The sequence below is a fragment of the Mustela nivalis genome (genome assembly GCF_964662115.1).
Source record: "Mustela nivalis genome assembly, chromosome: 1".
NCBI classification, from domain to species: Eukaryota; Metazoa; Chordata; class Mammalia; order Carnivora; family Mustelidae; genus Mustela; species Mustela nivalis.
This window is the reverse complement of record NC_139020.1, coordinates 142096439-142112209: the sequence shown is the minus strand read 5'-3', so window position 1 is coordinate 142112209 and position 15771 is coordinate 142096439. Positions and strand designations below refer to the sequence as shown.

General features: G+C 39.6%; 1 protein-coding gene across 1 annotated transcript in view; it reads right to left on the bottom strand.

Moving 5' to 3' along the window:
• Positions 1-1915: 1915 nt before the first annotated feature.
• The window catches only part of LOC309863821 (uncharacterized protein), a 337583-nt gene continuing 323727 nt past the window's right edge, over positions 1916-15771 (bottom strand). Inside the window, exon 4 of the mRNA XM_082729050.1 lies at positions 1916-1951. Within this exon, the coding sequence (XP_082585176.1) occupies positions 1931-1951 (21 nt within the window). The 3' untranslated portion in view covers positions 1916-1930. The remainder of the gene's footprint in view (positions 1952-15771) is intronic.

Genomic DNA, 15771 nt, shown 5'->3' with positions numbered 1-15771 from the left:
GACCAAGAAACTGTGGCAGAAGTAGTATTCCGGAACTTCCAGGACTAAAATATTAGAAGCCTTGCAGCTTCCCCCTGGGTCTCTTGGAATGTTCACTCTTCAGATGCTCCCTTTGAGAATGCTTCCTCACAGAAATCCTACAAAAAAAACAAAGCCATGGAGAAAGGACAAGGTAAGTCCTCTCATTAACAGTCACAGCTGAGCTCTCGGATTAACTGCCAGTCATATAAATGCCCAGGCTAGTGAAATCTTCAGATAACTCCAGCCCAGCCTCTGTTTGATGAAAACTGCACAAGAGACCCAAGCAAGAACCACCCAACTGAACCCTGTGAAGTTTGAACTGTGAAGAACAGTCATAGATCATTTCAAAGCAGGGGTTTCTGAGCTCTAAAGCAGTATACAATTAAATGAAGAGAATTCTTGTGGGATTAAAAAAAAATCCTCACATAAAAATTTGGAAAACACTGAAATCATATTTTTCTCTTGGAAATATGCAACTAATGAATCAGTGAACACTGCTTTAAAAACTAATGATGTACTATATGTTGGTTAACTAAATATAATTTAAAAATGACAACAACAACTACAAAGCATTCCATAGTATGTAAGTCCATGGCAACAGTTCTGAGAATTTCTGCAGAAAAATAACTGTTTAATTTTTGTTTAATCCAATATTTCCTAAATGTATCTGGTTTCCTAAATGTATCCAATATTTCCTCAATGTATCCATTTTCTGTAAAATTCTCATTAACATTTTGGGGAAAAAAGATGTTCTGGGAGCTCAGTTTAGGAAAATTTGTATTATTCCACGCTATTTTCCATCAAAGATAGTTATGTGAAGGAACTGTTGTTTCAAAACTAATGAAATGATAAATCTTCCTAACAGCTTGGGCTCCAAAAGAGAGCTAAGATGTAGAAATAGTTTGATTATATAATGTATATGATAGTTCCATTTGCTGAACAGCCAATAAGGATATGCTTTCTAATCACAGAGCATATACATACAGGAAGAATGGGAGGGAATATCTGAAATTAAGATAGTCTACTCCAGGAAACCTAGGATGCAAAACAGCTGAAGCATAGGGCTGCCTTTATTTTTAGTAGGAAGGTCTCAATATAGAAATCTTCTATCTTAACAAAAGCTGGAGATTTCAACTCAAAGTTTTACTTTCCAGTTTGAATTGCTTGGCTTGGCCACAGCTGACAATCCAATTCAATTTCTAACTTTAAAGTGTGCCGCACAGATAGAGCTTTACTTGTAAAATAAATCACAGTTAAAGTACAGGGAATATTTGTCTCCACCCATTTGTTTGAAATAGATCTTGAGTAATAAAACCATAATTCTCCAGCATTTTTGACATATATACCAGTTGACATATTTTCCCTCTTTAGTTCATGATAGCAAGCTGAAAGGTATTTTTTTTAACTCCTCATTTATCTTCTTTTAATAAATCATAAAGATAACATATTCCTTTGCAGGTTTTCTCAAATATGAATGTTTTTAGAGTCAACTGCTTGAAGGAAAAGACATTTTTATTTATGGATTCAACCGAGATGAAACAAAGTAAAAAGCTGTATAAATAAATTGCTACAAACATTGCCTTCATTTTAATGTAGTTATCAAAGTACAACAGGTATTTACAATGAAACACTACACAGAGAAAAGGTAAACAAACACACGAAAGGATCCAAGAGAGATGTCGGTAAGATGAATCTATGGCCTTGTTATTATATTGGGGAAGCTTATATCACTGAATGGAAAGGAAGTCAGCACAGGTCATCAGTGGAGAACGAGTTGCTCTTCACAAAATGCTTATCTGGTTTCACCCTCTCCAGTTCATTTTATAGATGAAGAGACTTGGGCTTGGATAAGAAGTCAGAAGTACCTTTGGGGGTGGGCGGTAGCACATTCACCAGAAGTAGCACCTTTTCAAAAAATGTTCACATGCCCCTTGTTAAGACAGTGAAAGAGAAAAAGGGGGAAAAAAAAAGGACAAAAATGTTAGATGGACTTCCAGAGCCTGAGTCCAAAGACTCTAGAATGAGTTGATATCCCAGCCACACTATTCCTGCCAAAGGGGTCTTGGGAAAGGTACAAAGAAGCAGGAACAACAACACTCACCCCACAGGGGTCCTGAGTTTTACATGAGTGAGCATATGTAAAAATGCTGATAGCAGTACCTAGAACAGGGTAGGCCATGATAAAGTTAATTCATTTATCAGGGCCCCAAGATTCCTCAGGGAGAGTGCTCTGCTGCTTGTGAGGCACTGTACTCCCCCAATCCTTGGACTGTTTTCTCTTGAATGAAGGAAAAACTTAAGAAAAAAAAAAAAAGGTTAGATGAAACCAAATGAAATATTCTACAGAATCATCAATAATCAAATTATAGGAAGTAGGGTGGTCAGAGGGTTTTTTGGTGAGTATGGTTTTGTTTTTAAATGTGTTTTCTCCCCTTTACTGACAGCAAAACAGGCCCCACCTCTAGAGAAACCTTTCTGTCCTGTTCTGAGGGTTCCATTCACACTGAAAGATGAATGGCATCCCTGAAAATGTACAGTGCACATATGTGGCTTGAAGGAGAGGCCCTGCCCAGCCCCCTTTGTGTCCTGGGCCTTACTGCCAAGGTTGCTGAACCCAACTATACTTAGATAACAAATCAATTCTTCAAGTTCATATATCTTTTCAATCCAACAATGGCAACTTCAGAATGTAGATTCTAGCCTCTATGATTTTTGAGTCCCATTATTGCTTCTAGTTACATGTGGCCAAGAAGGACATGGTAAACTGACCTAGGTTGTCATCAAGTGAGTAAGAATAAGGTACATATAGTATGTAAGAGTAGAAGACAAGTAATCAAAATAGTCCAAATGGCTTGTACAGTATATAAACTCTTAAAAACCTAAGCTACAAGGTCTTCCCAAATCTTTGTTAGAGACACCAAGAAGAAATCTAACAAGACCAAGACCTTCAAGCGATCCCTTAGACTAACTTGGAAATATAAGTATTAATATATTCACATATACCAACAGTCATGTGGGTGTATATGCATGTAGCCATGGAGAAAAGAAAATACTCTGGTCACTAAAGTCAGGTCTATCCTTTGGTTTAAATTTTAGAGAACCATAATTAAGCCAGCTCTATGACAGTCATAACTTCACATCCTTGATCTGACTCCTCCTTGCCAGAAGTTTTGAATTTACCTTTTTTCATGTAATAACTGTACTTGAAAGTCTATTATAACAGTTCTATTTCCACGTTATTTTTTCAGTTCAATGCACATGACAATCCAGAGAAACTGGACCCAACTGTAAAGATAAGAAAACTAAAGCCAGTGGGATTGCTGTGACTTGCGAAGTGACACAGCTACTTAGAGGCAGGCAAGCCAGGGATCTGACATTTTTTTCCCACTATTAGTCAACTATTTTTTCTTTAACATTTCTTGTTTTATCTTTTTCTCATTTCCTTATACCATTTCTGTGTTGAATTTTATGCTGATAACATTGGGTTACTCTCAGAGCTACCTGAGATCTTCACAGGAATGTAAAAGGGAAAATCTGAGTTTCTGAGACATAAGTGAGACCAAGAAAAAAGAATCCACCTATATGGCAAGTGTGTGACAGCTGCACTGAAGTAGGAAAACAGGTGTAGACCTAAGCATTTCTGAAACTGACTGGAGGGTATAGGTTAAAGATACTGCATCTAGGCAGAGTACTGTGGTTGATAAAGCTTCTCCTCATGGGAATAGGGGTTTTACAAATTCTGAAACCACTGTACACCTACCCTGGAGCTAAACATACAAACAAATGGATGGTGGAGTAAGAGCAGGCTTCCCATTATTAGAGGGGAAGGTTCCAGATAAGCAATGGGGAAGAGGCCAGAATAAATCCTATAATGCTGGATTAGAGGTGGAGACATTGGTAAAAACTCCTGTTTAGCTTAATGCAGATGGATAAATATAAAAATGCTAAAGTTAATTCATTATCTTAATGGGTGTGTATACGCAGGTTAGTAAACGTATATATATTTCCAAGTTCTGTTTGCTGAGTGGGCCTTAAAGCAGTGACATTCAATAGCAGGGAGCACATCTAGTGCCCAGATCTTAGTTTCTGACACTGTTCTCCAAAACAAGGAATGAGGACTCCTTGGAGAAATGGCTGGGTCTAGGGCTAGGGCAAGGAATATACTAGGTGAATCTGGAGTATCCTATAGAGTTAGCAATAAGGAAGTGCTCCTAAAACAAAATAACGGGTGTATGTCACAGGGGCATGAGTTCCCATTGAAAGTTCTTTCAATGGCCAAGGCTGGAACAATTGGAGTAACAAAATAAAAAAAAAAACATAGTATTGGGGTATAGCCCAACATATAAATACCCACGAGTTCTTTTTTTTTTTAATTTATTTGACAGAGAGAGAGAGATCACAAGTAGGCAGAGAGGTAGGCAGAGAAGAGAGAGGAGGAAGCAGCCTCCCGGCCAAGCAGAGAGCCCGATGCAGAGCTCGATCCCAGGACCCTGAGATCATGACCTGAGCCGAAGGCAGAGGTTTAACCCATTGAGCCACCCAGGTGCCCCAATACCCTCGAGTTCTAATGGATATAAATAAATGATTGAATAAATAAGGGAATGTAAGCAAATCTATGCAGAAGAAGCCCAAATAATTTATGCAGATACTTCCTTTCAAGGTGGTGGGGCTTAACTATTTTCTCCCCTTGGCCCCAAGTGTGGGCTGCACTTAGCAATTTCCTTCCAAAAAGTACAGTATGAAAAGGGAGGGAGGAATAACTTTATAATGAGGAAACTTATTTCAGCCAGGTAAAAAAGCATAACATCATCACTAAAGCATATACTTTTGATATGCTGAGAATACTGTGTGGTCTTCTTCCCAAGAACCCATAATCTCAATCTAATCAGGAAAAAAAAAAATCAGACAAAACCCCAAAGAAGAACATTCTACAAAAACCCTACTAATATTCCTCGAAACTGTCAAGGCCATCAAAAACAAGGGAAGTCCAGGAAACCACCACAGTTTAAAGCCCAAGGATATACAACAACAAACTATAATTTTGTATTCTGAATAGGATCCTGGGAAAAAACAAACAGGACATTAGGTAAAAACTGATATCTAAATGAAGTATTGACTCTAGTAATGGCCTGAATATATTGGTTTATTAACTGTGAAAATGTACCAAACTAATATATAAGATGTTAATATTAAAAATTATTTTAAAAACCACACACACAGAGCTTCCAAATGGATTTTCTTTTTTTAATCTTAGGTTCTCTGATGGTATTTGGTGAAGCATTAACTTTCCAAAGACCAGTACAGCATTTACAACCAACTCTTAAAAACATGTACTAATGAAGGGAAGAAGTCATGACATGGATATTCTAAAACATAAGATCTTTAAAATTGCCTCTATATTTGTTGAGGAAGATACTGAGGCATTCTTTCTCCTATCTTACCTGCTCTCCCTTCTTTATTACATTTTGCTTGACCTTATGCTAAAATGACTCAGCACACTGAATAGTCAGCAGTTGGTGGTGGGAAACAGGGTTACGACACCATGGAATGCAGCGTCTAGTATTTAAATACTGACGGATGATAGGTCTGCAAAGTTAGCAAGCCACACAGATAAGGAGGAGTTAGTCATGTGCTCAAAAGCTTCTGGTAATTCTAGATTCAAGAATCCAAGGTTAAAGCTGTCTTTCAAGTAGCACACATTAATTGCAGATTCAGGCACTAATTAGAGGCTTTTCTCAACTTGGTCAAAAATTCATAGGGCATGGGAAGCATTTTTTCTACTTCAATTCCAAACAGCACAGTGAATGAATATAATAAAAGAACTTAACCCAGCGTGATGCAAAATGAAAGGGTCTCTCTGAATGCATGGCATGAGGAGTTGGGGGAGGATGGAGGGGCCACAGCAGTAGGTAGGGAGGAGACTAGAAAATTGTGCTTTATATTCCAATCACTTTGAGAATCGTGGCAGGTTCTGATCTCCTCACTCTCCGATTTTTCTTATTCCTAAAGAGAGCAAACAAAGCAAAAGAAAACAGCCTTAGGCCCCAAAATAGCAGGTCTCAAACACTGAGAACTATGATGCATATAACACTTTACAGCAACCCACTGTGCATGATTTCTGAGCATCAGCAGCAAGAAGAAAGGGTATACAGGCAAATGAATCACTCCAGGGTCACCAGTTGAAGTTATTCACCAATCCCAGTTCAGCGAGGTTGTCTGCTCACCTTAAGAAGTTGCAAACTCTACATACTAATGCAAATCCAAACTAAGTGCTCCAGATTTCCATCCAAGAAGCCCTGAGCGAGCATAAAAGACTTTCCGTTCTGCTTTTCCTGGCTGACTATGATGCTCTAGTCTTAGACCCACATAGCCATCTCAATAGGAATGTTTCTCTAAGTGAAATGCAACCATAGAATCATGGGCTGGTTCCAAATTAATTATAATTTCTGGCTAAGTCACCCAGATCCCAGGGCCACTTCCCCAGGAAATTCCTAGAAATTAGGATCTCTCCACTGGGGGATGGTCTGAGGCCAATGACAAACTGTTTCAGGAAGATAAAAGTTGGTCACCCAGTCTCAAGAGTAGAACTTTTGGTGTGGCTTCCCCTCCAGAGCTCCCCATGGGATCGGGCTGAGGTCAGACCTCAGCTAAAACCGTATCTTTGCCTATATCCTTGCCCTATCCATCCTTGTCCTATCGGAATTTTCTCATTTCTTTGCAGATTTCACCTGAGATGGTCCCTCAATAAACACTTGTACCAGAATCCCTCTCTTAGGCTCTGCCTCTAGAGAACCGAACCCAAGTTATCACCAATAAAAAGCTCAAATAATAATAATGGTGATACCATCACCAACCAGAAATACAACCACACAACAGCAGCTTACATTTGTTGAGGGCTTATTATTGCTGGGCACTGTTCTAAAGGGTTTTATAATAATCACCTCTCTTAAACCTCACAAAAACCCATGAGGTAGGTGCTATTATCATCATCCCCATTTTTAGAAGAGAAAATAGAGGATCAGAATGTTTAAAAAAAAAAAAAAAAACTTGCCTACGGTCACACACCTCATAAGAGGTAAAACAGGAATCCCAGGCAGTTTGGCTATAGAGTCTTGGCTCTTAGCCTTGATTCCACTCCAGCTCAAGTCCTATATATTTTGAAACCACACAATTCTTAAAATGAATCTATTTGTTGTAAAGTTTCTCATCTAAGGACCCCAAAATGTATCCGTAAGTAGCTAGTCTAGATTTGGCCATGGGATCCAAAGAAAGTGTGAAGAATTATGACCAAAACTACATTGCAGACCATCTGCTGATTTATAGGGTGCTGGGGCACCATGGACAGGAAGAGGCCCCCCACCTCCCCTTCAGCACAGTTTGGCCTGAGGGAAGTCACAACCCATGGACGGACTTCAGAGTATGGTCTGTTTCATAAACTAACTTAAGGGAAATCAGGTGGATATTCCTGAGCTGCTGGGCACCCTGTTCTTTATTTGAGTTCATGACCCCTGTTATAAGAACCCAAACTTCACATTTAAAAAAGTTGAACAAGAAAGACTTAGAATACCCCCCCCCTTTCCCTCTTCTCTTCCCTATGAGTACAGCTGCACAGGGCACTTCAACGGGAGAGAATCTAGAGGGCTGTTTTTGCTTACAACAGCCAATTAGAAAGCAAAAGGCCAGCAAAGGCCTGCCAGAGATTCGCTGTGCCCTGGACAACTTCCCACATAAACAAAGTGGGGACTCCTTTAAAGAAAAGATGCCCTTGGCTTTTTTGAGGGTGAGAGTGATCTTCCTACAAAACCGCAACCTTTCCCTGGCCTTGAGTTCCCCTTATGCAAAACTCAAGTATATGTGGTTTTACTTCTGCATAACCTTTTTCAGCAAGCCCACAAAAATTTGGGTTCCAGTATAAGTGATTTGCCAATTACTCCAGTTGGGGATAATTAGAAAAAATAGAAACCCAGGTTTATAGAGGAAGGAGGAGGTAACTCAGAAGGCAGAATTGTGGTAGAAATTTTGGCAATAAAATTTGGAAGGAGAAAAGAGAAGAAGATGAGCTTAAATCAGGGTCAGATTAAGACTTTTTAATACTTGGTGAAAAGATCATTGTAAGCTCCTCACTCTATATGTAATTCAAACCAAAAACTTTATACCTTAAATACTGGCTTTAACATATGCCATAATGAAACTAGTTTTATTTCATTTCTTATTTTATTTTATTTTATTTTAAATTGTAAAAGTCTGAAGTCCATAGCAGGTGAACTCCCCCTAGCTTTTTGGAACCTTTGCTTGGTTCCAAAAGCAAAGGTTCTTTGCTTGCTTGCTGACTCTTGCACAAAGCAGCATGAGGTAAAGTGAAATCCATGTCTTAAAGCTAAATCTTTGTGCCTGTTGGGAAAAGAGAAACAATGGTATGTGCGATAGTTGCTGATGTCTCTGCTTGGCATAAGTTAATATCAGACAAATCTGAGCTTTCACATTATTCTGCATTTTAGAGGCCAAAGAAGATGTTAGAGTTAGGACATAGAAGGGTAGAGGCAACAAGTTTTGTGCTATGAAATTCTAACAACGTCTCAAAGGCATTGACTATCTAGGAGAAATCCTAGACACAAAAGGGAGAAAACATCTTGATGTGTATGTGTGCTCCCTGTTGACAACAAAATAAAGCAATCCTATACGCATAACCAGTAGTCACCCAGAACATTGTAGTTCCATCAGACTCATTATTAAAATACCTGCAAATAGGCCTGTTCTGATTGTGAACCAGGGGATGCCCTCAGCAAACTCTACTCCCCAAGCCTTCCTCAGGGACTCCAGGAACCACAGGCATTGCCACAAGCCAGCGACAAACACCTGGACCAGCTCAGATCAGTGTCCACTCTGAACAGTTGGTGTCCCCACTCATGGCACACCTACCTATAACCGTGACATTGAAACCATAAGCCAGGAAGAGCAAGACATTTCCTCAGCAAAAGCGATCTGAAGACTGGGAAAGAAGAGGATATTGGCTATTATAACTCATTTATAATAAATACACATATTTTAAAGAAAATTCTGACTTCCTTTTAATGTAAAGTTTCTCAACTATACTTTTCTCACTATGAGGTTTTCAAGACTCTAATCTTCAGAGTTGGAAAGACAAATTTCTGCTTTTAAAACTTGCTATAGGTAAGTAAAGACACCTAAGGACTCATTAAACTTTATTTACGTAAACCACTCAAACATGCGGCAAGATGCCGCCCATAATTTCATTCAACACAGACCTAATGAGGCCCCTCTATGTTTCATGCGTCCTTCGTGGTGCTGAGGATCCACCTTCCAGAAAGACCCATGTATACTTCTCCAGAATTCGCTGTCCATGAATCCTATCACCTTGCTCCCTCTTTAGAATGATTTCCCACTTACAGACTCCCATGGGAGAGGGTTTTCTGGAGCACTGTTGTCCGAGAGCCTTCCTCCCGTTTTTTTTTGTTTGTTTGTTTTTTGCTTGTTTGTTTTTTTCATAGTGAGCATATTTTTGCTTCTTAAGACTCACATACAGATGGTTCCTTAGGCACCAAGAAAATGGTGAATATTGTGTAAGATTGATGACATGTGCACTAACATATAGGCAGCAGCAAAATAGCATCCAAATAGCTGCACTCATAGAAGTGTTTTTTTGTTTTGTTTTGTTTTTAATGTGTCTGGTTCCCTCCTTTTCCTTTTCTTTCTCTCTTCCTTCCTACTGTCTTTCCTTCTTTCCTCTTTCCTTCCTTTTTTCCTTCCTTCCTTTTTTCTTTCGTAAACTTCTACGTCTTACAGTAGTCTTCCTATTTTGAAAGAGATTGAGAGAAAAAGAAATGAGGAAGGGAGAGAGGGACCAATGGAGGAAGGAAGGATGGAAGAAGGCCTTAGCTTGAAATTCTAATTGTCACAGCCCAGGGCGGTAGGATAATATTGGATAACCTCTCTGCTTCAAGCTAGGAATTCAACTCCCTTTTCCATATATCTTCTTTTATGGAGGACCGTTCTTACAGACTTTCAGTATCTGCATTAAAACCCTCCTCATAGCCCACTGTCAGTACATCATCTCCTTAATAAATTGCCTTCTGCTTGGTAATACCTTGTTTAGTTTTTATTTTCCAAAACTACACTTTGGAGATGAGAGAGTGGAACTTTAAAAGATATTACAAAATTAAAATTTCTGCCTGTTGCAGTTTCTAGGAACTAAAGCTGATCCTCATCAAATTATGCTAATTTACTGTATAGTGTTTAATTAAATCTTACCCCAGGCAATCTACTTCCAGGGTTTATTTTCTACAGCTTAGAACTTGCAAACATGAAAATGCCTTTCAATTTAAATTTAAAAAAAAAAAAAAGGAAAGAAAGAAAGAAAGAAACTATTCACTGAAGTTCATTGGGAAAAAAATTTTACTTTACATCCTGGGTTTACTTCAGCCTCACTCCCTTTCTCATTCTTACTCTTTGTCTCTTTCTCTTTTCAAGAAAACAAATGCTCCTTAGAAATTGCCTCCCTCTATCCTGAATAGTAGATAGGTACATATCTCTCTGAAATGCCAACTTCTTTTAACTGGCCCATTTCCCAGACAGATTGTGTTCCTCAGCAAAAGCGATCTGAAGAGTGGGAAAGAGTGGGCTAAACGTAAACATAAGTGACTGGGGATAAGATAGGATCTCTTTCTGCAGGAAGTGACAAGGACTGTGCTGCTGCCGCTGAACACGTGGGTCTCAGTGCCACCTGCTCCTCAAGTCCACTTACATGGGAATAAAAGCTGACTTCAATAGGCAGCCTCAGCTCTTACACACACACACACACACACACACACACACACACACGATGAAGTTACTCTCTCCTTTCATCCTGACCCCACCGAATGGCCCTGACTCCATCACCTGCCAGCTGCCCATAAAGAATCTTGTTCCCTGCATCTTTCCTTGTAGAAAACTACTGCACAGCCAAGAGCTGCCCAAGGCTTACAGAACTTCTGCTAAACCATCATGCAAGGTTCCTGGCTCCTGTAAAAACAGAACCAGCCAACCAGAAAGCTAATAAGTTTTGCTTCAACAGGGCTTTTTTTTTTTTTGTCCTTTTGAGAAAATATTGCATCTGAACGTTATGACATTGTCCCAAACCTTGATTTTAAGTAAACCAAATGCTTTCGAATCGTGTTTCAGAGCAAGTACTATATTACCTTTATAATTTTCCATCATTTCCTTGATTTAAGTTGAAACAGTGAGCAATGGCCTCTGACACCTGAATGGCACACACAATTCAAAATCAACATAGTGTCACTGTGGTGTTGAACTTTTCCCATCAAAGTCCTCTAAGCCAAGACATTATTTTACCCTTTGTTGTGTGGGCTCCTGCCCTTTCCAATTTAAGTCACAGAGAGGAGGAACAATCTCTTATACATCAAATCTACTCAATTTCTCTGGAGCACTTGTGGTAGGCAGCTTCCAAGATGACTTCTAATGATCTCAGTCTCCTGGCATTCCCATCCTGTGTCTTCCTCCTACATTGAACTAGGGTTGGTCTGTGAGGTCAATGAAATACTGTAGAAATGTATGCCATTTAAGTTATAAAAGATGACATCTTCCATCTTGGATACTCACTTTGATCATATGCTCCTGAAGAAGCCAGTGTCACTCCATGCAACACTCAGTCTATGGAAAAGCCCAGATGACAAGGAGTTCCAGCCAACAGCCAGCAAGGAACTGAGACCTGCCATTACTATCTAAGTGAGTCTGGAAGCAAATCCTTCCCCAGTGAAGCCTTCAGATGAGACTTCAGCTCCTGCCACCACTTTGACTACAATTTAATGAAAGATTATGCCAGAACCACAAAGCTACCCAATTCTTAACTCATAGACACTGGAATATAATAAATGTTCATTATTTTAAGCTGCTTGTCTAAGGGAAATCTGTTATACAATAATGTATAGCTAATACAGAAATGTGGACTATCCTATCCTTTCCTCTTCTGGTATTTCAAAGTCTGAATAGGAAAAAAAAATAATAACTTGGTTATTTGCAACAGAGGGACTCAATGCAGGGGGCTGGTTATACAGGTAATAGAAATGTTGTCAACTTAGAGAACAGTGAGAAAACCCAGAGACTAGCAGCATCAAGCTGCCATGCCCACCCTTAGACAAGAATAGCAAAAAGAGAAGGTGATATTACCGGAGACTGTGAGCCACATAACTCTCTACTACTCTACTCACTGTCTAACAGGACTTCTGAGATAGTGGAAATTATCTATATCTGCATTTTCCAATATGGTAGCCTTTAGCAACAGTGGCTACTTAGGACTTGGTGGCTAGTGCACCTAAAGTAATGAATTTTTGCTTTTAAGTTTAATTAATTTAAATTTATATAGCTGTATGTTGCTATATAAGTTAGTGGCCACAATATTGCACATTGAAGCTCTAGAAGCTATAACCACAGTAGGCCATTCCCTTGGAAGCAAGAGCAGTGGAAGACATGTAGCTGCTGTGTAAGGTGTCATCAGAGCTAGAGAGGAACCAGGAGAGAGTGAGACCTTGACATTGCTCATCCCTCTCTAATTTCCTCCCAATACTCCCCACTGGTAATAGCTAGTAGAAAGAACATTCCAGGACCTTGCTTCCCTGTGGGATACAGAGAACAGCAGGGAGGAGGTATGAACCAAAAGGTAGCATATGCCCAAAAAAGGTGAGCCTAGTGGTGGGTATTATGGAGAGCACATGTTTCTTGGAACACTGGGTGTGGTGCATAAACAATGAATCTTGGAACACTGAAAAAATTAAATTAAATTAAAAAGAGAGAGAGAGAGAGAGAGAAGGACTCAGAACCTTGATGATAGCTTTAGAATATCCAGAGGCAAAACTTTCTTTTGATAAAGAAAACACCGCCATCTTGTTTTGGGTTTTACGGTAGCCTTAGGTGCAGCCTTGGGACCTAGCCAATCAAATCTTTTCTTCCAAACAAGTACAGCCTTCTCCTTAAAGGAATTTAAGCACGTAAATGTCTCTTCATCTTGTTCTATGTGTTGAATGGGTTATTGTGTTTTACATGGTAAGCTGTAAACTGCTATATTAGTGGCTTAAAAGAACATATGTGTTACCTCACAGTTTTCATAAAACAGGAATGCAGACAGAGCTTAGCTATTTCCTCTATTCAGGTTCTCACAGGCTGTAATAAAAGTGTTGTCTCTTCTATAGGCTTGACTAGGGAAAAATCCACTTTCAAGTTCACTCAGATCATTGGAAGAATTCATTTCTTTGTAGCTGTATGACTATGGCCTCTCTTCTGGAGGCTACCCACAGTTCCTGTCACATGACCTTCCAATAGGGAGTTCACGAAATAGATATTTGATTCTTCAAGACCAGAAGGAGATTTCCTTGCTCCAGTCTGTTAAGAGGGACTCTTACATAACAAAATGTAATCATGGGCATGACACCCCATCGCCTGTGCCATTTAACACAACCTATTCAAGGCACCGACATCCCATCACCTCTGCTATGCTCCATTGGTAGAAACCAGTCACAGATTCTGCCTGCACTCAAGGGGAGGGGATTTTACAAGAATATTACTCACTGGAGGTTCAACTTGGGTTATGTCTTCCATACTGCTGGAGAACAAAGTCTATATCTTATTATCTTTTTAATATTTGATGTTTATATTCTTGACAAACTTCATAGTCCTTAGCACACTAGGGTTGCTTTATAGTTTCTCAAATTAGAAAATCATATTTCCAAAAAAATGCTCCAACATGCAGTAAGATGGGAAATGCATGAGCAGCAGGATAGGATGAGCGATGAAGCATCTGCTTGACTAGAAAACACAATGAGATGCAGAAGTCTAGACAGCACAGGCTTGGGCACCTAGACAAAAGCACAGACACAGTAGTACTGCCTAATTCAGGAACATGGTATAAGATAGAATTCATGCGTATATGGTTGTATCACAGGTCAGGAGGCAGCTGGAGTTTATTTGGTTCATATGTCATTGCTTGAAAAAAATGAATCAGTGCTAACATTTTCTAATAAGAAGATTTCACACCAGAATTCAGATTCCTTCTTGTCTCGAATTGCCACGATCAGTGGGCTATGACTTGGGACTACCTTCTTTAAATGAGGTGTTTATTTTCCAGTCCAATCAATCCTTACTCAGCCCCTTCCATTCGGAATTCATGTGAGTTTGCAACCTGTGATCTAAGGTAATACAACAAGGGGTCCTAGAAGGTGAACCAGGCTCAACCTCCAGAAACAGAGGAAATGATTAAACTTTAGAAGTCCAGATAGATTGCTGAGATTTGGGGGTCCCTAGATGTGAAGAACATTGACCAGAGAGAGGCTCTACTAAGAACAAAGCCAGATTAAAGTTATAAGGAGATGTGTAGTACGGTGACTAACAAAACATCATTAAAAATATAATAAAAGTTATAAGGCAACTCTACAGATCACAGCCTTTACAGAGGCACTCAGGATAGGGACAGGAAAGGCAGCCACTTCTGTGGAGGCTAACTAAAAAAAAGTACCTTGTGCTACAGAATCCTATGATCAGAACAGAGACATTGAAACTCATAGGATTTGGGGATTCTGCCTTAGTGCCCTTATTCACAGAGCAGTACACCTGGAAAAGGGGCTTAATGCTCCTGTCCCTCCCCTTTCCCAGAGTAGAAGGGCAAAGAGCAGAGCTCCATCCTCCAGAGAGGACCAGCTCAGAAACTAGAGATGGAACTAAGTCAACCTCTAGAAATTCAAGTAAATTCCCTGAAGAGATGAGGTATACAGCTGGGGCTGATAAAGAGATTCATTCCACTCAATTCTTCAAGTATAAGAATCCAAATTTGTTTCAAGAAACATTTATCCAGTTTTCTTCAGAATTAAGGTGTTAAAGAGTGTGTCTCCTTCTTCCCTTAAAAACAAAATGTCATCACCGAATCTCAGACATATTTAAAAATCATAAATTCAGAGCTTCGGGAACAATTGGCAGCGTTTCTATTCCAAAGGAGAAATCGCTGATTTTATGAATTCTCCCAAAGTGGTGGATAAAATAGATTACCCTTCTCTGAAATCTTTTTTTCTTCTTTTCTGCCTACCGCTTTTCCTATTTCCTGGTTGTCCCCTATGTAGATGTAGGGAAGGTTCAACTTCCTGCTAGTAAATTTCTGAATACTTAAACTTCCTGTCAGTAATTTCTAATGCTTGGTATAGTCTCTGATTCTCATGATGATTAGTTGAGTGAAATTACTACCCACTTTCACCATTGGATGCTCACAGAGAGATGTGGTTTGTTTTTGATTGGCAAGCTTCTCAACCATGCTTGGTAGCCATTCCTATTCTTAGGTTATAAAGGGCCTGTGATGAAAAGGAGGGGTATCGGGATCAACCACAATGATGGTGGGGGTCTGCTGAACGATTGCACAAAGCAGCTGCAACCAGGTAGGTCTTGGTGGAGGAGCAGCCCTCCCATCTCAGTGCTGTCTATACCATGGTTAGTTTCATATGCCAAGAGTGGCATGTATTTAACATTAACCCCTGGTGCGTAGGCATGCCACAAGCTACAAAGAACAAAGTAAAACTTCTCCTGAGAAAAATATAACCTGGTATTATGATGAAGGTGAGAGTTCTTGAGAGAAGGAGGAAAAGAAATTCAGTGGTAGGAGATTTCCCACTTCAGCAAATGGAGCCACATCCTCAATGCAATTAGAAGGACTACAGAACCACCCATTTGTTTCCCAGATCTCTGGCTGTCACTATTTTC